At 44.6% G+C, this 25921-nt stretch overlaps 1 protein-coding gene across 4 annotated transcripts; it reads right to left on the reverse strand.

The window, feature by feature from the left end:
* Positions 1–1559: 1559 nt before the first annotated feature.
* Positions 1560–25405, reverse strand: GCNT1 (glucosaminyl (N-acetyl) transferase 1). Of its 4 annotated transcripts, XM_044273889.1 has the most exons (3): positions 25131–25390; positions 15612–15680; positions 1560–3631 (listed from the first exon to the last, which is right to left on the reverse strand). In XM_044273889.1, exon 3 carries the CDS (start codon positions 3515–3517, stop codon positions 2231–2233), a length of 1287 nt encoding a protein of 428 aa, XP_044129824.1. In that variant the 5' UTR covers positions 3518–3631; positions 15612–15680; positions 25131–25390; the 3' UTR covers positions 1560–2230. The 4 variants fall into 4 exon arrangements, 3 of the variants coding, with proteins under 3 accessions (XP_044129824.1, XP_044129817.1, XP_044129809.1); XM_044273882.1 differs by lacking the exon at positions 15612–15680; XM_044273874.1 differs by lacking the exons at positions 15612–15680; positions 25131–25390 and adding an exon at positions 23121–23223.
* Positions 25406–25921: the final 516 nt, after the last annotated feature.

Raw genomic sequence — 25921 nt, forward strand, 5'->3', positions numbered from 1 at the left:
ATGCCCCAAGAAAATAAATTCTTCATGTTACTCAATAACATGAACCTCTGCGCAGGGGAGGCTTGCTCTATTAAAATGGATTCTTATCTTAAAAATAAGTTAAACAGTAATTTACATTTTAAATAGAAGTTCTTCTCATACAAGTCTAACATATTCCTGTTTTTCACTTCTCCAAATAGAAATGAACTGTGATTGAAATAGATTAAATAGTATCACACAACATAGGACAACACAAAGAATGACTCCGCCCGTCTTAGGCTACTTTCACACCTGCGTTTGGTGCGGATCCATCTTGTATCTTCACAGACGGAGTCACACCAATAATGCAAACGCTTGTATCCGTTCAGAAAGGATCCGTTTGCATTATATCAAGACTAATCAGTCTTGACTTACATTGAAAGTCAATGGGGGACGGATCCGGTTTCAATTGCACCATATTGTGTCAGTGAAAAACGGATCCGTCCCCATTACCTTACATTGTAAGTCAGGACGGATCCGTTTGGCTCCGCATTGTCAGACGGTCACCAAAACACTGCAAGCTGAGTTGGAGCCAACTCTGCAAATGGAGCCAAACTGATGCATTCTGAACAGATCCTTATACATTCAGAATGCATTGGGGCTGAACTGATCCTGAAACGGATCTCACAAGCGGACCCAGAATCGCCAGTGTGAAAGTAGCCTTACAGGCTAGGGCCGCGCTAAAGCCTGCCCATTAGTGCCGGTGACATCAGGGGGCTCACTGCTGGGCGGAAGCCTCCGTCTACCAGTCCCTATGGAGAGCCCCAGTACGTCACCGGATCTTCTAAAAAAGCCTTTGCACTGCGCGATTCAGCGCAGGGCAAAGCAGAGCACCGGAGCATGAAATGCTCCAATTTTCATATCAGGGGGGCCTGGAGGGGTCAAGGTGGGGATATGGACAACCCCTTTAAATGAAAAAGTAGAAAGTTGTGTGAATTTCTTGGCACTTACAGCCTAAGGCTACATGCACACGACCGTATGTGTTTTGCGGTCCGCAAAAAAAAACAAAAAAACGGATGATGTTCCGTATGGCATCAGGTTTTTTTTTTGCGGATCCATTGTAATAATGCCCATCCTTGTCCGCAAACTAGAAAAAAAAATAATATAGGAAATGCACTATTTTTTTTGCAGAGCAACGGAACTGACATACTGATGCGGACCCATTGAAATGAATGGGTCCGCATCATATCCGGAAAAAAAACCCGGAACGGACACGGAAACCAAATACGGTCGTGTGCATGAGGCCTAAGGCTGCCTTCACACGCGGCAGATTTTGTTGCGGTTCCTGTGACTGAACATCACTTCCATTCATCTGAATAGGACTTCAAGAAATCCATGTGCTTGCTGCCAAAACAACCTTATTCAGATGAATGGTGGCAGAAATTTTCTGCAACAAAATCTGCTGCGTGTGAAGGCACCCTAAGGTGTGGAATATGTATGGTTTTTCCACAAAAAAAAAAAAAAAAAAAATTACAGTACCAACAAAGCATATGAGATTACACTAATCACATGTACATTTTGCGCATTTTTTCAGTGTGGAAATTGACCTGCATTGTGGTTATCAAATTTAATAGCATGTCAATTTTGCTTGTGTTTTTAGCTGCGGATTTCACCCTTTTCAATGGAAGGGTCAGATCTACGGCAAAACCGCATCAAATTCGCACCTAAAACCTCTGTCAGATATTGTGGATTTTTGGTGCAGTGCGGATATGGTGCAGAAACGCACGGAAATTCATCCGGATCTTATGTGAATTCAACCCACCCCAAATAATGGTTACAGCTAGTACTGGTGTACCTGCAAAGAACTGCTACTAAACATGCCAAAATACTAAGGCCCTGTGTGTCCTTCATGGGCACTGAAGTACTTAGTATTTGCAGCACTGTGAACAATACAAAAATGTAACAGGAAATTGTTGACAAGGATAGTAGAAAATATGCATGGCATTCAGATGGATTGGCAGCGGTCCCGTATCAGGTGCACAGTAAAGAGGTTAGGTATCACAGAGAAGGCACTTATGTTGAGACGGGAGTAATAAAGCAGCCGGGTAATTATTGCACGACAACTCCTACGGAGTTAATAGCTCCCCAGCTGTACTTCACTGTACACTGCACAATTCTTGGAATACATTTTCTAAAGATACTCCTGCAGTATACAAAAAAAATACTGTGCAACAACAATGTGTGTATTCAGAGCATCACGGCTGTCCATAGATCACCCATGTATTTCTGGATACAGCGCTTTGTGCCTAAGATGTTCCTCTAGGCACTGAATGGCAACAGGATCCACATTAACGTCAAATTTATTAGCAAACAAGTGATGCTTCCCCAGCATGAACTGCAAGTCCCCTGCACCAAACACACAAACGGAGCGAACGTGAGTTCCACTACACGGTGGGTATGGGGCTCCTTTAGTGACATCTCCTTCCAAGTACACCCACTTCACAAACCTGGCGATGGAATTCATGTCCGAAACATCGTATTTACTATTGGCTGGGACGGACCCCGGCATTTCTGGAAATCTGTGCAGAGTGGCCCATACAAACTCATCTGGACTGAAAGTGTCCTTAGACCAATCGAGAAACGTTCTGATTTTGTCATCTTCCAAGACATGGATAACAAATGCTCTACTGAGCACAAAATAGGCACTGCCAGAAAACACTGAGATTGCAAATGGTGGCGGCGCCTTGTCAACCTCCGTTTTCTTGATACCATCAGCAACTATCTCATAGTGCTTCTTCCAGCGGACCTCCTTGTGTGGCGGCATCTTTTCTGTTTCCAGGCTGTTTTCACCTTGCAATGCTTTTAACAGCTGTACCATTTCTTGGTTGGTTTTCATTGGAAAATCCATGCCACAGAGGTTTATTAAGTATTTCCACGGGGCATCGGCACGGTGAAGATCTTTCATGCAGTTGAGATCAGCCTGCACGCGACTCCATGATGCGTATACCACATTCTCCAGTTGGGAGGCTATGAAGACATTTTCAAAACAGGAGGCAATTCCTTTTACTGCGGCCACAAAAGCTTCTGAAGACTTCTTGTCGACATGGATGCAGTAATAATTCTGAGGCATGTATATTGTACGTAAAAGCCTTTCCAGCATATCAATTCTATGGTGGACCACTATGGAATAGGCTATGGGGAATTCCCGCTCTTCATTGCTAAGTGGATATAAAATATACTTGCGATCTCGGGTGAAAGAGTAGCAGTCTTTGGTCATATTTATGTAGTCATTTTCAGTCAGACTTTGCTGTTGTTTCCTATTTTTCACAGTTATGAGCTCTAATTTAGCCCCCTCTAGCGCCTCATTGTCACCTCTTAGGATCTTTGTACAGTTCACATTGTTACTGGGGCTCTCCCCTCCAAGTTCTAGGTTTCTGGTGGTAAAACCTGACGTTTTGCTGTGGTTCTTCACCACTGTCAGGGTTGCTACAGTGAGTACGACAAAGAGCAAAAAGGCTATGCGTCTGACTTTACAGTGGCGTATTTTTCTTTTCAGCATCTCAAAATCTTGAGCACATTTAACACAGGAGATGAAAAATATCCCTTTCTTTCTGTCATTCAGCAGAGGACGGCCGCAGTTATGGGATTCTTGGCAATATGGACCATATACATCCTAAATAAAGAAAAGGACAGATCAGACACGTGTGACCACAGAGAACATATTGTACTGTGCTAATAGATACAACACTATAGTAGCTAAGCATATAATTGACTGCACACTATATCCTGTAGAACGCCTCGCCCATTGCAGTTTGGTAGATAGCACATTATAAAGATATTGTCCCCTTTACAACCAGATTCCAACTTTCATTTTTAGAGAAAACCATAAAATACAAGAGATGGTCTGACTGGTTCGCTAACAGCACTAGTTTGGTTTTTTTCACCCCAGCTTCTACACAGACCAGCTGGGTTTACCATCAGTTAGAACCCAATTCCATCAGTAATTCATTAGCATGCATATGTTACTTAAAAAGTTTCATATGGGGTATGGACACACATGGCAACAAGTGCTCGCAGCTAGTGTTGAGGCAACTTGTGTCTTCAAGTTTGGCATACAGGATTCGGGTGATCTATGAATTCCTTGATGGATTCCGCTTCCACGGACCATAAGTTATGGTACGTGGTAGTGGAATCCTTAACTGAATTCTTAGATAACCCGAACCTTGAAGACACAAGTTCTCTCAACACTACTCGCAGCTGAAACCTCACCCACAGGATTTTGAAGTGAGTCGGCCTCACACGCTTGTTGCATCATGTGTACTGAGCCTAAAAACAGTAGGGATAGTCATCAGAGGAAACAGCAGCAAGAAAATCCGATTTTACAGAGTGGCTGTGCTGCGACTGTCCGCAGAAAACCAGCACTTTTTACAGGGCCTTTAGTTTTTGAATGGAAAAAACGGAGAGGCTGTGGTGACGACCATCAGCTCTATCCATTCACAGAATGCAGGCTACCCTAACATCTGCCGATGAAATCTGCAATGTGGTCTACGCAAAGTGCAGAGAAGCTAAAGGCAAAAGTGGCAGTAACCGCCACTTAATAGGGGCAATTTCTGCAGACTGGCGTTTCACACGCTAGTGAGAATAAAAAGTGTCCTGGAGAAAGGCATGGCAAGTTTTATGAAGAGGTGCATGGCAGACCCTGGACCAGAAAAGGCTTGAGCTATAATTGATGTCAGTTTCTAGAAATTCTAGTAAATCTGTAAGGGTGTGGGGTCTGTGCGCTGGTGTTGGTTTGAGTTTCGGGTGCATAGAGTGCCAAATTTATTAGGAGGCATCTACCCCTTAAAGTAGCACTCCTATGACTGCAATATTAAACATTTGTATAACACTCATCCATGGGCTTAAATACTGCTTATAAATGACTTAAAAGTTTCATTTTTAAATCATTATGGCTGGTAATGCAAAGGTGCATTCTCTGAGGCCAAAAACGCAGTGTTCCATGCAGCTAATTGGCACATGGCAAAAGCTGACATTCTGTCACCTAGGACACTACAGATGCCATTTTGTGTGTGGGCATACACCCTGGCTAAAATACATCTGACATGACAATAGCTCAGACCAACCGTCCCAAAAATAATACTGAAGCAAGAGAAAGCCATGGAACATCGAGCCCCCGTTACTGAACGGCATTAGAATACTGCAGAGGGAAATCAGGGTGGTACGAGCTGGGCAACATGCGGGTGAGGTGTCCCCAGCCCAGAACAGCTGCATTATTCACTTCTAAAAGCATGCAGCCAGCCAGCGGGCCGGTATGAAAGCAGGGCTTTATGTCAGCAAGGAAAAGGGCTTTTTTTCAGCACTAGCTGAATATGTGCTGCCTTTCTGCAAAGTGTAAGGTTACCTAGTAACTTAATATTTATCCAGATGTGAAAGGCAACGTTCCTTAAAAAGGCTTTCAATTTAATAGTGTTTCTGCTTTCCAACAAATTTTCAGATTCCTCAAAATATGGGGGGGTATTCAAAATTTTAAAACCACAAATCCACAGTATATGTCCATATAAAAAAAATATATATAAATAATTACATAATTATGTGGAAAGCTCTGCTGCTACAGTGTCAGGCTAAGGCCTTGTGCACTTGGCCACAATACAGTCTTATCCACTAGCTTGGGGATTGGTTGGGGTCCAACTGCTGGGGCCCCCATAGATCCCATTAAAATGCACCTGTCATATCAATCATGCAGTCTGATCTGCAGGCAAAATGTCAGAGAAGGAGCTGCGCAGATCAAGTAATATTTCTCCACACAACTGTTTGGGGCTGGGATCTGGACCCATTCACTTCAATGGGGTCGCAAAAGATGCGGACAACACTCAGCTGTGCTGTCTGCATCCACTGCTTCTGTGGCCCCGCAAAAAAAAAAAAAATTAAAAAATAAATTGAGTATATCCTATTCTTGTCCGTTTTGCGGACAAGAATAGGCATTTCTATCATGGTCACACAGCCGGCATCTGCTGTGTTTTTTGGATCTGCAATTTGCAGACCCCATAGCACGGTGAGGTCGTGTGCATGAGCCATAACTCAGTTTGAACCTCGGCTTGGGAGTCCCATGGGTGGTCCTACACAGTGACGGACCTCTCTCTCTGCGCACACACAGTCATAGAGGAAAGCTACCAATTACAGAGTAGGACCACCCACTGGACTCCTAAGTAAAGGAATTAAAGAAAATCAAGTTATTCTCCTTTGATCTGCTCAGTGCCTCTTATTCAGAGAAAGGACAGCGGGGTCCAATGTGGCTGGCTATCTAAGGTAACCTCTGCACCACCAATGCAGCCCTGAGGTGTACCTTACTGCACCATTACATGCAGGCAGTTTTACCGTAATTTATTCTTAAAGTTTAGTTACAACTTTCACACTTGCGTTCAGAGCGGATCCGTCTGAGACGGATCCGCTCATATAATGCAGACGGTGGCTCCGTTCAGTACGGATCCGTCTGCATTATATTGTTAAAAAATTTCTAAGTGTGAAAGTAGCCTCAGACGGATCCGTTCCAGACTTTCAATGTAAAGTCAATGGGGGACGGATCCGTTTGAAGATTGAGCCATAGTGTGCCATGTTCAAACGGATCCGTCCCCATTGACTTACATTGTAAGTCTGGACGGATGCCCACGCCTCGGCGGACATCCGAACGCTGCAAGCAGCGTTCGGGTGTCTGCCTGCTGAGCAGAGCGGAGGCTGAACGCTGCCAGACTGATGCATTCTGAGGGGATCCGCGTCCACTCAGAATGCATTAGTGCTGGACGGATGCGTTCGGGGCCGCTTGTGAGCCCCTTCAAACGGAGCTCACAAGCGGACACCCGAACGCTAGTGTGAAAGTAGCCTTACTGTGACTGTGCTGCTTTTATGATGAAGGATATGATGTGGGTACATTTATTCTGGGACACTACAATACAGTATGTGTTGTACTAAATCTGCGAAAGTATAAAGAAAACTAGCACATGAGAGGTTAAGCCGCATGGTAGGTTTCATAACATCAGATGCAGCTTTGACAGGTTTCCACCTTCCTCCTCATCTCTCTTCAGTTTCCTAATTAAATGCCACTATGTCAGCTAAGCAACTGATTGCAAAATGTGCTCTGGCATTCCTACGCACTCATACATAGGTTACAATAGCATACTGGGCTTGAGATAAGGGACACAGTTCTTGTCCTGTATTATCTAGTCTAATGGCATTCATACTATGTGCGTGGCCTACACTCTGGATTTTCTAGCAATGTCTTGATGTGGGCCATTATGCGCTACACCGGTGAAGGAGACCCTTCAATGAAGGATATGATATAAGTGACGAGTTTCCTACAGACAATTCCAGGGACCGTTCTCAGACATGCTAGCTGATTGTACCCGTTGCAGTGTATGTTTAAATAGCGGCCTTAGCTAGCATGTCTGAGAACAGTCCCTGGAAACTTTCAGTTTCTTCACACACAGAATAGGGAAGGGGCGGTGTTGGACAGTTTGCACCTCTGGTAGGCAGGGCAATTTTCAGTTTTGACATGTGCAAATGAAACTTAAATTACATATAAAAAAAAAAAAAAAAAAAAAAGGCTACATTCACACGACCGTAGGGTTTTGCGGATATTGGCCCATGTGCACTTCGCAATTTGCGGACCACACATGGCTACAGCTATCATGGAAAATGCCTACTCTTTTGCGGCCCCACTGAAATGAATGGGTGTGGAAGGGATGTGAACTCATTCATATAGTCGTGTGCATGAGCCCTAACCCACACACCAAAATACCACTCAGCACTTTATACACACAGACACCGTCAATTTTCATCAAAATGGCATTTTCACAAAAAATGGCATAAAGTGTGACCCAAGCACAAAGTCATATCGACCAACCCTCCTTAAAAAGGTTCATACATAGAACTTAAAGGGGTATTCTCATCACATACAATGGGGGCATATAGCTAGGATATGCCACCATTGTCTGATTGGTGCAGGTGTCCCCTCTGGGACCTACACGGAGAATGGAGCTGTGGCTGGAGCACCACCGTCCACTGCCAATCGCTGCTCCCATAGAAGTGAATGGTAGCGCACATGAAGCCCCTGCTCCCATTCATTTCTATGGGGCAGCGGAAATAGCCGAGCCAGCGCTCGGCTTTTTTCGGCGGCCCCATAGAAATGAATGGAGGGCGGCTGCGCATGCATAGTGCACCCTCCGGCCATTTCCCCGCTCTGTTCTCATTGTAGGTGCAGGTCCCAGAGGTGGGACCCGTACCTATCAGACAATGGTGGCATATCCTAGGGCAAAACCCCTTTAATACTATAATTACAAGCATGTATTTTCATGAAATCACCAAAGCTGGACAGACCAAAAAGCTGGTAATCTGTAAGTTACTCCTTGAAAAGTAAGTATGTCCTCAAAACCTATATCTCTGCTGAAAGCAGACCGCCTTATTACTGTGGTTGCCTTGATGGGGTGCTGACAACCAATGCCCACCTCCATGTAACTTTCTGACAAACAGAATTTAAAAAATGCATCAAGATAAACATATGAAGCTAAAACTCACATTAAAGCAGAGGTTTGCTCATATATAATGTACGAGGGCTCTAAACACTAAAGACAGTGAGACAAACCAGTAATACTTCCTGCAGTTCACCAAAAAGGCCCTATATTACACCCCTCTAAAAGCCTCTGAATACACATTAAAGTGAATGGACGCATGGTGGTATACATTTGAATACTGTCAGGTATTCAGACACACACCCCCCCTAAGAAAAGCCTGGCAGTGTTAAAATGCCTAGGGGGAATCACATCCCTTTGTTTTTTATTATCAGCAAGGAATCCGTTTTTTCGAAAACCTGGATACATTCCAAAAATGGCACCCATTTGGATGTTCTTTCCATTTTCAGATTTATTAGTTATTTTTTACTTTGCTGGATGGAATATTGTAGTTGTTACACCAACTATACAAAGTGTATGCACATTTGGTATGGTTTTTCGATAGAAGCCTACGTATCTGTTTAACGCATTCATTGTAACACGGCCTACGTATCTGTTTAACGCATTCATTGTAACACAGCCTACGTATCTGTTTAACGCATTCATTGTAACACAGCCTACGTATCTGTTTAACGCATTCATTGTAACACGGTTCCTCAGTAAAAATGGATATGTTTAAAGGAAAACAAAAACTGTTGTCTGAAAGTGGACTTTTAAAAAGGTGGATGTGACATTGATGTGGTAAGGTTTGTGGTGTGTTCACACTTTGCGGTAAGCTGTAGCACTGAAGAAGTTCTACGGCCACATTGCGTTTCCAGCGCATTGTGCGTTCAGAGGATAATTATCTGCATATTACCGTGATGCAGCACGAGGCTCAGGACTAGAGGAATCAGCCTAGTAATAGTTTCCATAGCAGGTTCTCATTAGGCAAGCCCAAGACACCGTTCCATGGCAGCAAGCGGTATACGGCCAATGGGCAAAACACATACGGCAACGCTACAGAAATGACAGATAATAATTACAATCCAAGGGAATTCATAGACGGCTGTCTTTCCAGGCAGTTCTAGGAAGAGATCACTACAGCTTTTCCCCACTGTCACTTAATTAAGTGTGACCAGAATAGAAGAGCTCTTGGTATTATATTCTAGCCAGAAACTTAGATGCAGGTGTAATTAGGCCGGGTTCACACGGTCTGTCACCAGCACCCTCCCTATCTAGCAGTTTGCATAGTCTTTTCTGCCAGACAGAATAGCATGGTAGACCTTGGTTATGTTGGTAGATGCTCACATTAAAGAGGACCTTTCACTTGTATAAACTATGTGAACCGAGCATGCTGCCATATAGAGCAGCGCCCGGGGATCTCACTACACTTACTATTATCCCCGGGCGCCGCTCCGTTCTCCCGTTATAGGCTCCGGTACCTTTGCTCCTTAAGTTATAGTAGGCGGGTCTTCCCTTGTCCTGTGGGCGTCTCCTTCTAGGCTGCACCGCTGGCCAATCGCAGCGCACAGCTCACAGCCTGGGAGAAAAAAACCTCCCAGGCTGTGAGCTGTGCGCTGCGATTGGCCAGCGCTGCAGCCTAGGAGAAGGAGACGCCCACAGGACAAGGGAAGACCCGCCTACTATAACTTAAGGAGCAAAGGTACCGGAGCCTATAACGGGAGAACGGAGCGGCGCCCGGGGATAATAGTAAGTGCTGGGAGATCCCCGGGCGCCGCTCTATATGGCAGCATACTCAGTTCACATAGTTTATACAAGTGAAAGGTCCTCTTTAAGGGCAATATTTTTCTCTACAAAAGGGGTGAGGACACAAGAAGTAGAGCATCAAATTACTGGCATCTGGACTCAGACTGATTTAGCCTTTTTTGTTTTGCTGCTTTTGTAAAGATATGTGCATGCAGACAAAAGGCTTTTCCAAGACTTTAATCCTGATGATCTTTCCTTAGGTTAGGTAATCAGTATCTGATCGGTAGGGTTCTGACACCCGGGGCCCCCACCGATCAGATATTTGAGAAGACACTCCTGTGAGCGCCGCGGCCTTCTCTCAGCTCACCAAGCACAGAGCTGTACATTGTATAGCAGAGCTGTGCTTGGAATCGCGCTCAACCCCATCCACTTCTACAGGGCTGAGCTGCGCCTAGGCCACATGAACATGTCATCACTCGGCCTAGGAAAAGCAGAGAGAAGGCCGCTGCCTTCTCCAACAGCTGATTGGCAGGGGTCCCGGGTCTAGGACCCCCACCAATCAGATACTGATGACCTATCCTGAGGATAGTTCATCAGTTCTAAAGTCTCGGAAAACCCCTTTAAGTGACACATATGAACGTCTTCCACTCAGGTAATACTTTTACATGTTTTGTCAAGTAGATCGATCTATCTTTTTACATTAATGTTTGGCTAAAATTCAGTAGACATATCTAGAATTTTATTTATGTGATGAGACACTTTTTTGCCCCCAGAAAATGTATGGGCATTGGGGTAAAAGTTTAAACGTTCTATTAAAAGAAACCAGGGTGGATAAAAATCAATGACTTATAAAAAAATAAATAAAAATAAAATAATATAATATAATATATAAAAAAAATTTTTTTATAAAGATATTTTTTTTTATAAAATGCTTTTTGAGGAAAATATATTACCATCCAAAGGTTATTCAATCATGAAATAAAGATTAGTTTTTTAATTATGTAGAATAAGGCTGTATATGTTATATAAATAAATTCCATTCACAACGGTAGGGAAGAAATGCAAATGAGCTCTTAACAAGCTGTGCCTCTAATGCCACCAGATGTAAGGCAGCTATCCTATAAGTCAATGTTCAGCTCTTAAAATAAGGCCTCATGCACACGACCGTTGTGTGCATCCGTGGCCGTTGTGCCGTAGGTTGCTTTCATACAGACGGATCCGAAGAGCCGTCTGCATAAAAGCTTTTTCAGATCTAAGTTTTCACTTCGTGAAAACTCATATCCGACAGTATATTCTAACACAGAAGCGTTCCCATGGTGATGGGGACGCTTCTAGTTAGAATACACTACAAACTTTGTACAAGACTGCCCCCTGCTGCCTGGCAGCACCCGATCTCTTACAGGGGGATATGATAGCACAATTAACCCCTTCAGGTGCGGCATATCCCCCTGTAAGAGATCAGGGCTGCCAGGCAGCAGGGGGCAGACCCCCCCCCCCCCCCTCCCCAGTTTGAATACCGTTGGTGGCACAGTGTGCGCCCACCATCGCCCCCCCCTCCCTCTATAGCAGTAACAACATTGGTGGCAGTGTGCGGCCTCCCACTCCCCCCATCATTGGTGGCAGCGGAGTTCCGATCGGAGTCCCAGTTTAATCGCTGGGGCTCCGATCGGTAACCATGGCAACCAGGAAGCTGCTGCAGCCCTGGTTGCCATGGTTACTTAGCAATAGTACAACAGTAGAAGATTCATACTTACCTGCTTGCTGCTGCGATGTCTGAACGGCCGGGAGCTCCTCCTACTGGTAAGCGACAGTTCTTTAGCAATGCGCCGCACAGACCTGTCACTTACCAGTAGGTGGAGCTCCCGGCCGGACACAGACATCGCAGCAGCAAGCAGGTAACTACGAGTCTTCTACTATTGTACTATTGCTAAGTAACCATGGCAACCAGGACTGCAGTAGCGTCCTGGTTGCCATGGTTAACGATCGGAGCCCCAGCGATTAAACTGGGACTCCGATCGGAACTCCGCTGCCACCAATGATGGGGGGGGGGAATGGGAGGCCGCACACTGCCACCAATGTTGTTACTGCTATAGAGGGAGGGGGGGCCGATGGTTGGCGCACACTGTGCCACCAACGATTTCTAACATTAGAGGGAGGAAGGGGGGGCCCGATGGGGGGCGCACACTGTGCCACCAACGATATTCAAACTGGGGAGGGGGGGGGTGGGGTCTGCCCCCTGCTGCCTGGCAGCCCTGATCTCTTACAGGGGAATATGATAGTACAATTAACCCCTTTAGGTGCCGCACCTGAAGGGGTTAATTGTGCTATCATATCCCCCTGTAAGAGATCGGGTGCTGCCAGGCAGCAGGGGGCAGTCTTGGACAAAGTTTGTAGTGTATTCTAACTAGAAGTGTCCCCATCACCATGGGAACGCCTCTGTGTTAGAATATACTTTCGGATCTGAGTTTCACGAAGTAGCTCATATCCGACAGTATATTCTAACATAGAGGCGTTCCCATGGTGATGGGGACGCTTCAAGTTAAAATATACCATCGGATTGGAGAAAACTCCAATCCGATGGTATAAAAGAACTCCAGACTTTACATTGAAAGTCAATGGGGACGGATCCGTTTGAAATGGCACCATATTGTGTCAACATCAAACGGATCCGTCCCCATTGACTTGCATTGTAATTCAGGACGGATCCGTTCTGCTCCGCACGGCCAGGCGGACACCAAAAATCAAGGAAGACCCACGGACGAAAAAACGGTCACGGATCACGGACCCACAGACCCAGTTTTTGCGGACCGTGAAAATAAACTGTCGTGTGCATGAGGCCTTAGCCTGAACATTGACTTATAGGATAGCTGCCTTACATCTGGTGGCATTAGAGGCACAGCTTGTTAAGAGCTCATTTGCATCCCTACCCTCCCAGAATTCCAGAGGAGCATGTATGGCCTATAAGTCTCCTCACACTGATTAAGGTGCTCTCTCCCTAAGGAGAGTTACCCTTTGTCCATTCACAATGTCATGCTCACCCAGCGGTTTTTGTAAGATTATTGGGCAGTTTCTCTGCCTACAAGATGTTATCACAGATGCTTGGTTTACTTTTGCAGTTCTCAAAACTGTATTTGACTCAGCAGAGATCACATGCCTCTTCTTCACAGCAACAATGTTATAACATTGACAGAGTTGGGAAAAAGACCTTAAAGGGAACCTGTCACTGGGATTGTGTGTATAGAGCCGAGGACATGGGTTGCTAGATGGCCGCTAGCACATCCACAATACCCAGTCCCCATAGCTCTGTGTGCTTTTATTGTGTAAAAAAAAAAAAAAAAAAAACACGATTTGATACATATGCAAATTAACCTGAGACGAGTCCTGTACGTGAGATGAGTCAGGGACAGGACTCATCTCAGGTTAATTTGCATATGTATCAAATCGTTTTTTTTTTACACAATGAAAGCACACAGAGCTATGGGGACTGGGTATTGTGGATGTGCTAGCGGCCATCTAGCAACCCATGTCCTCAGCTCTATACCCAAAATCCCGGTGACAGGTTCCCTTTAATCCTAACTTCTACAAACCTATGAATACAGAATCAACCTAATACGAAAAGTTGTTATTCTAAAAATTTTCATCTACTTGCATATTATAAGTTATACCAGCAAGAATTAGTCTTTATGTAGAAAACTGATTTAAATCAAGCCTGACTAGCGATTTAAATCAAATCCACCCTGAAAGAAACACATACAGTTTTTGTGGCAAAATACCTGCAGTTTCGGTGCGTTTTCTTCACGCAGCAGACTCAAGTTACTGGAAGAAAACTCACCATAAGGCTACATTCACACGTCAGTATTTTTCTATATCCCGAATTTCGGTCCGTTTTTTGCGGATCCGTTGTTCCTGAAAATGTTTCCGTATGTCATTCGTTTTTTGCGGATCCATTGACTTGGTATTGTACCAGGATCCGATTTTGCGGACAATGAAAGGACAAGTTTTATATTTTTTCGGACATGCGGAATGGAACAACGGAAACGGACAGCACACATTTTTTTCAGGACCCATTGAAAATGAATGGGAACGCAACTGGTCCAGATCTGTTCCGCAAAAAACGGAACAGATCAGGAAAGAAACAACGGACGTGTGAATGGACCCTAAAGCAGGTATGTGCTGTCATACAATATACTGGGAAATTAGATCAAGTTCTCTTTTTTCCACCTGCCTTCTGTTTCCTAGACAGAAAACAGGCTGCTGGAGGCCACTTGTAAGATAATGAGCAGGAAGGATATAAGCTGTTGACCAAGGTGCTGTCTTTTAATAACTAGTTTGCTGTAATTGTATTTTGTAGGTGGAGCAGCAATTCAATTAAGTCCCAATGTCTTCTGGTAGAATAAGAGAATGCTGTACAATCCCAATGCCAGAGAGTGCAGCTATTTTCCACTGCGGATTAAGTGGTCCTCTTGTCAGGCTGTTCACACTCTGGGTGCGAGTTACTCAAGGAGAGAGGAGGATGGAAAAACGATGTAATATGAAGGATGTGCACATCACTTCTAGGGATGAGCGAATCGACTTTGGAAGTACATAATACTTTGTTTGAATGCTGTATGGAGCGAGCGCTCCATACAGTACTAGAATGTATTGGCTCCTATGAGACAAAGTTAGCACTTTGCAAAGTCTCGAAAGACTTCGCATAATAACTTCAGAAATCGATTTCTACTTAAAAAAAAAAAAAAAAAAAACTATTTCCCGAACTCTGGTTCAGTTTCAAGTGGTACCTTTGAACTGAACCAGAGTTCTGAAAAAATATATATTTTTTTACAGTAGAAATGTATTTCTGAAGTAATTATGTGAAGTCTTGCGAGACATTGCGAAGTGATAACTTCAGCTCATAGGAGCCAATACATTCTAATACTGTATGGAGCGCTTTCTCTGTACAGTATCAAAGTATTATGCAAATTGACTTCGGATGCTCATCCCTAATTACTACCATCACGTGTGCACAGCACAATATACTGCTTTAGTAGCTACTGTATTTCCTAGGAAATATACACGCTCATAGGCTGTAAAGAGGCATATATGGGAGACATTCTACCTACATATTACAGCATGAACTGGAGCACAGCGCTCAACGATCTCCAGAATTCCCACAGAAATTAAAAGGGTAGCCGCACACATGCATGACCAGCCACTCTGTTCATTTCAGGAGGCTGCAGGGGGTACAGGGGCCCCGCGTTTTCATGATAGGTTGGGGGGGGGGGGGGGTCTTGGCAGCAGGACCCCCACCAATCTAATAGTTATCCCCTATCCCTCAACCGGAATACCCCTTTAAATATGAAATTGGTGGATTACGGAGCTACATTAGCCGTTTATAGATCATAGATTAAATAAGAAATTTACAAATTGCAGGGATACGTTAGAGAAACAGCCATAAAGATCGAAAGCTGACTAGAGGCAAGGTGGTACCTGACAAGACTCCACCTGAGGAACATCCACAAGTATGATCAGTGACGAACCATGCTCACGTGCACAGACCTATTGAAACAAATGGGTCAGGATTCAGTTGAGATGCAGATTTCAGGTTCACAACACGCATCACATCCGGACGGAAAACAATTGCTTGTGTGAAAGAGGCCTAACGGCAAGCTGTATTACATGTGTCCTTGGCAGTGAATGGGTTAAAAGTGCCATTGTCAAATGACAGGCTGCAAAGATGCTGCTCATATTTTCAAGGCTTCCAGCCGACATGCCAAGTAGATTTTTGATCCTGTCAGAATATCTAACCAAAATAAGCGAGCAAGATGCCCTGGCTCCATTCATTCCGCACACCGTATACATCACACCATGCCAATATAGGAAGGTCGGGTATCATACTGGTAATAGGCCTATGTCACAGAACACTGCAAATGTATGACTATCATTTCCTTACTAAGAAGTGTGCGGTGCACTGACAGATGACAATTTCCGCTGCTAGGAAAGAGGATGCCAGGGCAGGCAGCAAAAGGAAGTGAGTAAAAATAAAGGAAGCAACAAAGACCTATATGAAGCAATAAAAAGATCCTCAGTCTATCCTAATAACAGGCAGAAAAATCCAGTCATTACATTATGTGCAGATGTAGTGGGAGATTTCCTAAAGAAACTGCTATACGTGTGCTCCATGGGGTGACTTGGTATACTGTAAAAAGCTATACAGCGCAGTATGCCCTGCGGAATAAGAGTAGCAGATATTAGCAAGCAATAACTTCCATGCTAATGAGCCCAGAGACATGGTAGTGGAAGGCTAGGGCTACACAACGCCAAAAAGGTACAACTACACTGCGAACTGTGCTGCGCAACTTTATTTTATGATAGTCTATGGTGGATTTTTGTGCGACACCATAGACTATCATTACAAAAGAATGGCACACAGCATTACTGTGACACATAGTCACACAACTAATGTGGTCTTGTAGCCCTAGCCTGAAGTTTCATTTATTTCTTTTATTATATAGTTTATCTAATGCACCTTATTAGGTAATTATGTTAAGTTATATTAGAAAGCAGCTTGTAAAATATTCCCTTAGCAGCCCTCTAACTGAGCATCACCAAGAAAATGCTGTCTCCGAAGTCTACTGAGGTCTGCAGAGGCTTCTCAGCCTGCCTTTTTTATCTTGCCCCAACAGTAAGGCCAAGTTCACACAAGATTTTAAAAATGCCTTAAAACAGCCGTCATTCATTTTAGAAGCAAGCAGCACTTTCCGCGTGGAAAGAAGCAACATGCCTTATTCTGGGGCGGAATCTGCACGCTGCATGTGTCCGTGCATTTAAAAATGCCCATTCTTGGGGCAGATTTTTGAGGCATTTTTTCAGAATCCATCATGTGAACATATGGTAAGTATACAGGGGCATAGTGCACCTACTGCCAGCCCAGCTTCTTTCCAGCTAAGGACTCATGTACGTGACTGCAAATAGCGGTCTGCTACGCATGGGCTTCCGCTGCGTGCCCACAGTTCGCGGATGCAGACCCATTAACACTCCATAGTGCTTCAGCTCCGTACCTCTGCATCTTGTGGATTGCAGACCCATTCAAGTGATCTGGAGCGCACATGGCCGGTGCCCGTATATATTGCAGATCTGCCGTTTGCAGGCTGCACATGTTCACGTGCATGAGCCCTTACAATATGCTATAACGGTAGAGGGGAGCACTGTGGTCAGTGTTGCAGCATAGGAAATACCGTATGGAAACAAAGATGATTATTTTTTTGTAAAAATAAAATTAGACATGCAAGGGTAGGGAGGCAGAAGAGAAGAAGCGGTGGTGCCCTGCAGCTTACAGTTATCAGTCTTTAATGTAAAAGGCACCCTTAAAGGGCTTCTGTCACCCCACTAAAGTGATTATTTTTTTTTGGGCTAGTGAAATTAGTTATATTGCGATATATGACAATATAATTGTGTTACTTACTTTGATCCAGCAGTTTCGGCAAAAAACGAAGTTTTATAATATGTAAATTCGGTCTCTAACAGCAAGTAGGGCGGCTACTTGCTGGTAGCTGCTGCAGAAATCCGCCCCCTCGTCGTGTTGATTGACAGGGCCAGCCGGGATCTCCTCCTCCGGCCAGCCCTGTCGGCATTTCAAAAATCGCGCGCCTCTGTTGATTCGGCGCAGGCGCTCTGAGATGAGGAGGCTCGTCTCCTCAGCACTCCCTCAGTGCGCCTGCGCCGATGACGTCTTCTATTTCGGTGATGTCATCGGCGCAGGCGCACTGAGGGAGTGCTGAGGAGACGAGCCTCCTCATCTCAGAGCGCCTGCACCGAATCAACAGAGGCGCGCGATTTTTGAAATGCCGACAGGGCTGGCCGGAGGAGGAGATCCCGGCTGGCCCTGTCAATCAACACGACGAGGGGGCGGTTTTCTGCAGCAGCTAGCAGCAAGTAGCCGCCCTACTTGCTGTTAGAGACCGAATTTACATATTATAAAACTTTGTTTTTTGCCGAAACTGCTGGATCAAAGTAAGTAACACAATTATATTGTGATATATCGCAATATAACTAATTTCACTAGCCCAAAAAAAAAAAATCACTTTAGTGGGGTGACAGAAGCCCTTTAAGGGCCTGTGTGTGAGCGCGATTCCCCATTCTGGACACTGCTCGTTTCTCAGCAGCTCACGGTATAATAATGATTTATAATGCTGTGTGTCGGACCACATTATGCCAGTATAACTCAGTATAATACCATGCACTCCTCCCAAACCAACAGTGTCAATAACAGTGAATCATGCTCTCACACAGAGACCCTGTCTGCTGCGCAACCAAAGATCATCGTGTAGCAGGGAAGTCACGGACCTGATTGGGTCACAGGGTGACTCACTAGCTAATCACCACAGAATCGCAAACATGATGAAACATGGTCAGGAATTCTTATTCTCATCACCTGTTCCTCCATGCCAAATGATTTCTATTGTGAAACGTCTTCTGATTTCCTGCTTTGCTCTGAGCACGTAGACGCCCTAGCACTTCCAATAATTGTCTTTATACAAAGCAGTACTGTATTTTATAAAGTGCTCCCCACTCTGTACCCTGCTACCTTGGGCCTGCAGCAATAAAGGAGTTAGTACTAATTAGTTTCTATGAGGAGGCAAGTTCTGGATTTGACAGCGGCGAATCAATGGACTGGACTTCTCCCAAGCATTTGACACTGTACCACATAAAAGGTAAGTATATAAAATGAGAATGCTCGGACTGGGAGAAAACATCTGTATGTGGGTAAGTAACTGGCTGAGTGATAGAAAACAGAGGGTGGTTATTAGTGGTACACACTCAGCTTGGGTCACTGTCACTAATGGGGTACCTCAGGGGTCAGTATTGGGCCCTATTCTCTTCAATATATTTATTAATGATCTTGTAGAAGGCTTGCATAGTAAAATATCAATTTTTGCCGGTGACACTAAACTGTGTAAAGTAATTAACACTGAAGAGGACAGTATACTACTACAGAGGGATCTGGATAGACTGGAGGCTTGGGGAGAGAAGTGGCAGATGAGGTTTAACACTGACAAATGTAAGGTTATGCATATGGGAAGGAATAATGCAAGTCACCCGTACATACTAAATGGTAAAACACTCGGTAACACTGACATGGAAAAGGACCTAGGAATTTTAATAAACAGCAAACTAAGCTGTAAAAACCAGTGTCAGGCAGCTGCTGCCAAGGCCAATAAGATAATGGGTTGCATCAAAAGGGGCATAGATGCCCGTGATGAGAACATAGTCCTACCACTTTACAAATCATTAGTCAGACCACACATGGAGGACTGTGTACAGTTCTGGGCTCCAGTGAACAAGGCAGACATAGCAGAGCTGGAGAGGGTCCAGAGGAGGGCAACTAAAGTAATAACTGGAATGGGGCAACTACAGTACCCTGAAAGATCAAAATTAGGGTTATTCACTTTAGAAAAAAAGACGACTAAGGGAAGATCTAATTACTATGTATGAATATGTCAGGGGTCAGTACAGAGATCTCTCCCATCAGCTATTTATCCCCAGGACTGTGACAGCCTCTGCGTCTGGAGGAAAGAAGGTTTGTATACAAAAATAGAAGATGATTCTTTAAAGGTAAGGCTGTGGGACGCAATACACAAACACCATCTGTGGGGCAGCAGATCGCGGACCCATTCACTTTAATGGGTCCGCAATCCGGCCATTCTGCAAAAAGATAGGACATGTTCTATCTTTTTATGGAATGGAAGTACGGGACAAAACCCCACGGAAGAACTCCGTAGTGCTCCCGTAGGGTTCCGTTCCGTATCTCCGGATTTGCAGACCCATTGGCTTCTACCTCACAGTTTTTTTTTTTTTGGCCTTCCTCTGGATCAACATGCAGGATAACAGGCCGAACTGGATGGACAAATGTCTTTTTTTGGCCTTATACACTAACTATGTTACTACTGCAGATAAGAAATCCAGAGTGCCATTTTTTATTTTCCTAATGTCCACCCATACTCTGGCTGTCAGGACTGCTGTGCCATACTAACCCAATGGAGGGGTCTCACGGGCACATAAACACCAATCCTGATAATATTTTGTGTCAGGACGGACCCAGTACCATTAACTAACATTGTTTTTGGTGCTGGATCTGACTTCTTCAGTTTCCCGTGCCGCATGCAAAAACACTGCTTGGTTTCTTCATTTTCAATATAATACAACCGGATCCATTCAGAATAGATGCAGCCAGTTGCGTTCGTATAACGGAAGCGTTTTGCAGTGGTTTTGAAATCCCCTGCCGGATCTCAAAACCAGAAAGCAAAAGCATAGATGTGAAAGTGGCTTAAATTCATCAGTAGTATCAAGAACCTGTTTTCATCACTGAACACTATTGCTTGCTACTGATGGCGGTATCGGATTTTGCAGGAGGACTGGAGAGCGCCTACTCACGTCATGTGTAGCACTAAGACACGCAGGACCAACACCAGGTGCCATGGTCTGGGATGTCTTCAGTATATCCAGGACATCGAAGAGACAGTTCTACTGCTTTTTTTTATTGTTTTTACTCAGGAGGCATGTAGATCCAACAAGATAACGCCTGCCCCTGATACACAATGTGCTCTTCAGAGTATCCAGCAGCGCCAGGAATGCCTTTACCCACTTACCCGCTGATGAAGGTCCATCGTGACCAAAACGTCCGGTCAGAAATATTCTGTTATTGATATGTACCACTGGGCAAATGGATGATGCAGATTGATGTAAAATGAAGCTATACTTTAACTGCAAAACCTTAACCTGAGTGCCTCAATACTTCCTCACTAGCATGAAGTTGATGACAGGTTCCCTTTAAAATACTCAACCCTTTACAGCATTAGACTTGCGCCTACTGATGAGTGCTGGAGGTGTATGACGGAGTCAGGAACTGTGTCTCACATTTGGAGGCTATGTGATAAAATCAAGGTGTTTTGGAAGAGTGTTGAAGACACTATCAATAAAATTTGTAAGAGGCCTTTAACCCTCAGATCGGAACTGGTTCTACTGTGGAAACCACAGAAAGATTTTAAACCCAAAGCCAACTGCCTAATTACACACTTGATTGCAGCTGCAAAATATATCATACCCACCAAATGGAGGGATTCAGAGCCCCCTACCCTAAATGAGTGGATAGACAGAGTTCACCAAATCCGTCTCATGGAAGAAATGGTGGGATGGGATAGGGGATGCAGAAAAACCTTTCTAGCAACATGGCAACCTTGGCTAGACTTTTATAAAATGGAAACACAAACCTACAGATAACTCAGGTTCATGATATTCCTTATTTATATTTTTTATGTTTTTCACTTCTGCCTATATACCTATGTTAGCACCCATGGTGTAAAACGTATCTAACTTTTGACTCATTTTATGATCGCCCATACTTGTCAAACAATATTAACCCGGAACTTCTTATCTGGCTCGCCCTTCCAGAGAACAATAGATATATTATAGCTCTCTAAAGGGAAGGTCTTAGATGCTATATGATGACCCTAGTTCTTGTTCTGTTTTTGTTTTAATTTATAATACCTTATTTCTTTATTTTCACGATACACAATCCTTTTGGTAACCTCTCCAGGGGCATCCACTATAAAGATGAGATCTTATTTAAAAGGTACCCTCATGCTAACTGTAGTTATATTTGTACTGGGTGTGTATGTATTGGCCTCAACTTTCATACTCATAGGAATAGGCTTCACATGTACATACTACTTGTAATTGCAACATGTGCCTTAATATGAGATGCCGAAATATTCTTTTGTATCAATCTGTATTAGACCAAAAGTATATGTATCACTGTTACTTTAACTATGAAAATTCTCTCAAAATAAAGAATTTACAAAAAAATAAATAAATACTCAAAACGGATCCGTTTGGAACACCATTAAAAGTCAATGGGGGACGGATCCGTTTTCTATTGTGGCAGATTTCTTTCTGCCTGCCAGGACGGAAAGAAAACCGCAGCATGCTGCGGTTTGCTTTCCGGTATGAGAACGGAATGGAATGCAAATGCATTTTGGAGCATTCCGTTCACTTCAGTACAGTTTTGTCCCCATTGACAATGAATGGGGACAAAACTGAAGCGTTTTTTCCCAGTAATGACGGATCTCAATACCAGAAAACTTTAACACTAGTGTGAAAGCAGCCTAATACACACCATTATGTTAAAGGTGTTGTCCCACAAAAATATTCTACATTTTTTTAAACCAGCACCTGGATCTAAATACATTTGTAATTGAATGTAGTTAAAAATTTTGTATAACCACTTGAAAGCTATCTGTATAGCGCCACCTGCTGTTTGTTCATTTCCTTATTTCTCTGTCCACCTCACATGCTCAGTTTCATCCTTCAATTAAATGCCACCAGCTCTATCTGTTACAGGGAGAGAGCTGCATAAAGGCGGACACGTCCCATGAACTACCAGCTTTAGGCTACATGCACACGAACGTTAGGACTCCGTGCCCGTGCTGTGGACAGCAAATTGCAGAGCGCAATGCACGGCACAGACCGTGGGGCAGCCAAATGCGGATCGCGGACCCATTCACTTGAATGGGGTCCGCGATCTGCATCCGATAGTCCGCAACGCAAACAAGGTAGTGCATACGCTACTTTTTTGTGGTGCGGAGGCACAGCCAGAAACACCACGGAAGCACTCCGTAGTGCGTGCCTCCGTTCTGCATCTCCGTGATTGCGGACCCATTCAAGTGAATGGGGGGCACACGGTGCCACGGGGGGGGCACACGGTCGTGTGCATGTAGCCTTACAAAAATCTAACAAAACAATTGGAGCAGTGACTGGGGAGATCTCTGGATCCATGTGAGGTACAGGGCTGGTTCTAGCTTTGTTAGAAAGAGGTTGTCATGTACTATATGATGTCTGATTTTCATTTCTTACATTCGTCATCAAATAAACCTTTAAATATATGGATCTAAAAAGACACTGCTCTCCAGTCTAATTTCTACCTTTTTCTGTTTTACTCACATTATTAAATTTGTGTAAAGTAGATTCCATTTTATTTTTCAGAGCGCAGCTGATGGCACGGGAGGGGGCGCAGCTGATGGCACGGGAGAGGGGCTCCCTGGATGTAAACTTCCCGTTTGACGTCGCCCCAGCAGTGACCTGCTCCCCTTGCATTATATGGCCATTTGTCATGACACAAGGGGAGAAAGTCACAGCTGGGGTGACGTCAAACAGGAAGTTTACATCCAGGGACCCAGCAGAGCAGCGAGTGAAGGAACGGGCAGCCTTCATTGATCTGCCCAGGAGAGGAAGTTTGCCAACCTTAAGAACTGAAGCAATGTTTGGAAGGGTCCTGTTGCATCTTCTATGGATTATACAAAAACGGAGACCCCTGTTATGGACGTGTCCGTGTACACACATGTATCTAGAGTGAGGCTAGGGGAGGTATAGGCTCCAAAAAGATTTTGTCCTGGCAACCACGGGAGGGCAATAGGGTGGGGGTATGGCTGCATGAGAGACTCACGTGGAGGAAGGGCCCTGAAAGGGAGAGAGAAGTCAGTCAGATAAGAAGGCTGGGAGCTGCCGGACGTCACTGCGAGAGAGCGATATCAGAAAACGGAGTGGAGATAAACACATTTCCTGAGCAGCCGATCGGACTAGTGAGAAATAAGGGCGATGGCACAATAGCCAACATCACAGTCACTGTACCCCTCCATAGAAAGGGACAGGTCACATTGTCAGGTCTGCAGGCGCGGTGTTATAGAGCAGATGTATGCAGTATGATGGGAAAAGATTCAGTATAGCGTGTAATTCATACATTTAACCCCTTCCTGTCAAGGCCATTTTCCATTTTTCACTCCCCACCTTCCTGGACCCATAACATTTTAAATTTTTCCGTTCACATAGACCAGTGATGGCGAACCTATGGCATGGGTGCCAGAGGCGGCACTCAGAGCCCTCTCTGTGGGCACCCGCGCCTTGGAAAAAGTCTATGGCGTACCAATATGCTTTAGACTTTTCCTGCCATTCATCAGCACAGGACGTACTATGAACAGCACAGGCAGCGCACTGAATGTAGGCTATTAAGCTATTATAGCTAAATGATAAAGTACATGGAAGATATACTACATTGGTATTCAGGTTACATTGCTGTGTTGGCACTTTGCGATAAATAAGCGGGTATTTGGTTGCAGTTTGGGCACTCGGTCTCTAAAAGGTTCACCATCACTGACATAGACGCTTGCAGGATTGTTTGAAGGACAGGGACATTTCAGCCCAAGTTTCCTCCGGTTTTCCCTAAATAACGTATACCTGTGGCCTTACTCCATTGACTTTAGTGTAAGTCGTGTGCGACTCCTCTATAGACCTGTGATTTCTCCCAAAAAATTAAAAAAGTCGCAGGTGAGTCACTTGTCGCAATAGGAGCATTAGTCACATGCGACCTGCAGCACATCAGGTCCCTGAGGCAGTATGTCGGGTGGCCAGCACTATGTCACCGGGCTGTCCCTCGCTACCAGATATTGCTTGTACAGTTTTACTCTAGAAACGTGGTACAAAACCGCGCATCTCAGCAAGCCAGAGAACAGCGTAGAAACCCCACCTTTACGACGGTTTCCAGACCAGACACAACAGTCAATTTGGGCCACTGTGTAAAAAAATAAAAATAAAAAATAACTGAAAAAAAAAAATATTAGAAATAGCAGGTGGTAAGAGATATATATATATATATATATATATATATATATATATATATATATATATATATATATATACCTAATTGATGTGTGTGGGGACCCAAACCTTAAAGCACAACTCTAAAATGGTTTCAACAGTAAAGCAGGGATATAGCACTACAGTCCTCAGTGTCCTGCGACATATTCCTCCCGTACTGAGACATTTACCTCAGACAGGCGCCACGACTATGCCAGCAGCACGTTCTAACGGGCACTGTCTCCTCAGGACCCAAGAGAACATGTCGCTACACCGGGGCACATAGAACTGTCCCCTCAGAACATGCTCCATCCATCTTACCTGGCGGCACGTCCATGAGGTCAGCCGTGTAGCGAAGTGCCGCTAAAGTCCCCCCGGCGCAGACGCTACTAGTGAGGAGAGCGCTGTCCTCCCCAGCCCGCCCTCTCTGCCAGCATCCACTCACAGCAGGCGCCTCCCTCCATGAGCTACCTCCAGGCAGAGCCGCACCTAGAGTCCCGCTCAGGACTAGATACGTCCGTACTCCTTGGGTGTGATGTTGCCTTGGTGCTGGAGTGGGATTACTAAAGCGTCACCCCGGGACGGGCGCCCGGAAGGGCTTGTTACATGTCTGCCTTGTTGTGTGGTTAAGAAAGAACCTATGTGACCAGCGCCACCCCGTGGCCGTCACTGGTAGCTCAAGAACAAGCATCGCGCGCTGACCGGAGCCAGGGATAGATGAGGAAACCTTTACAATGGTGTAAAATAATAAAAGACTGTTTGGAGCCTGTCTTGTAGGGATAGATAAGGAAACATTGACAGTGGTGTAAAATAATAAAAGAAGAAGTAGTAGTCACCTCAGCAATCTGCTTCCTGGTCCCTGTCCACCTGCCCCCATGAGTGGTCACATTACTGGAAAGTGAGGGAGCAGCAGCAGATCAGTAGGAAGTCCTGTATAAATATATATACTGTAAGGATCGGCAACCTCTGCCCTCCAGGTCTTCTGAAACTTTACTCCCAGAGTGCTCCATTCACTTCTATGGGAGTTAGAAGAACAGCCGAGCATGTTAGCATGCTGGGAGTTGTAGTGTCACAGCAGTTGGAGTGCTGAAGGTATTAGTTGTAAGGTATTA

This window comes from Bufo gargarizans, chromosome 1 (genome assembly GCF_014858855.1).
Source record: "Bufo gargarizans isolate SCDJY-AF-19 chromosome 1, ASM1485885v1, whole genome shotgun sequence".
NCBI classification, from domain to species: domain Eukaryota; kingdom Metazoa; phylum Chordata; class Amphibia; order Anura; family Bufonidae; genus Bufo; species Bufo gargarizans.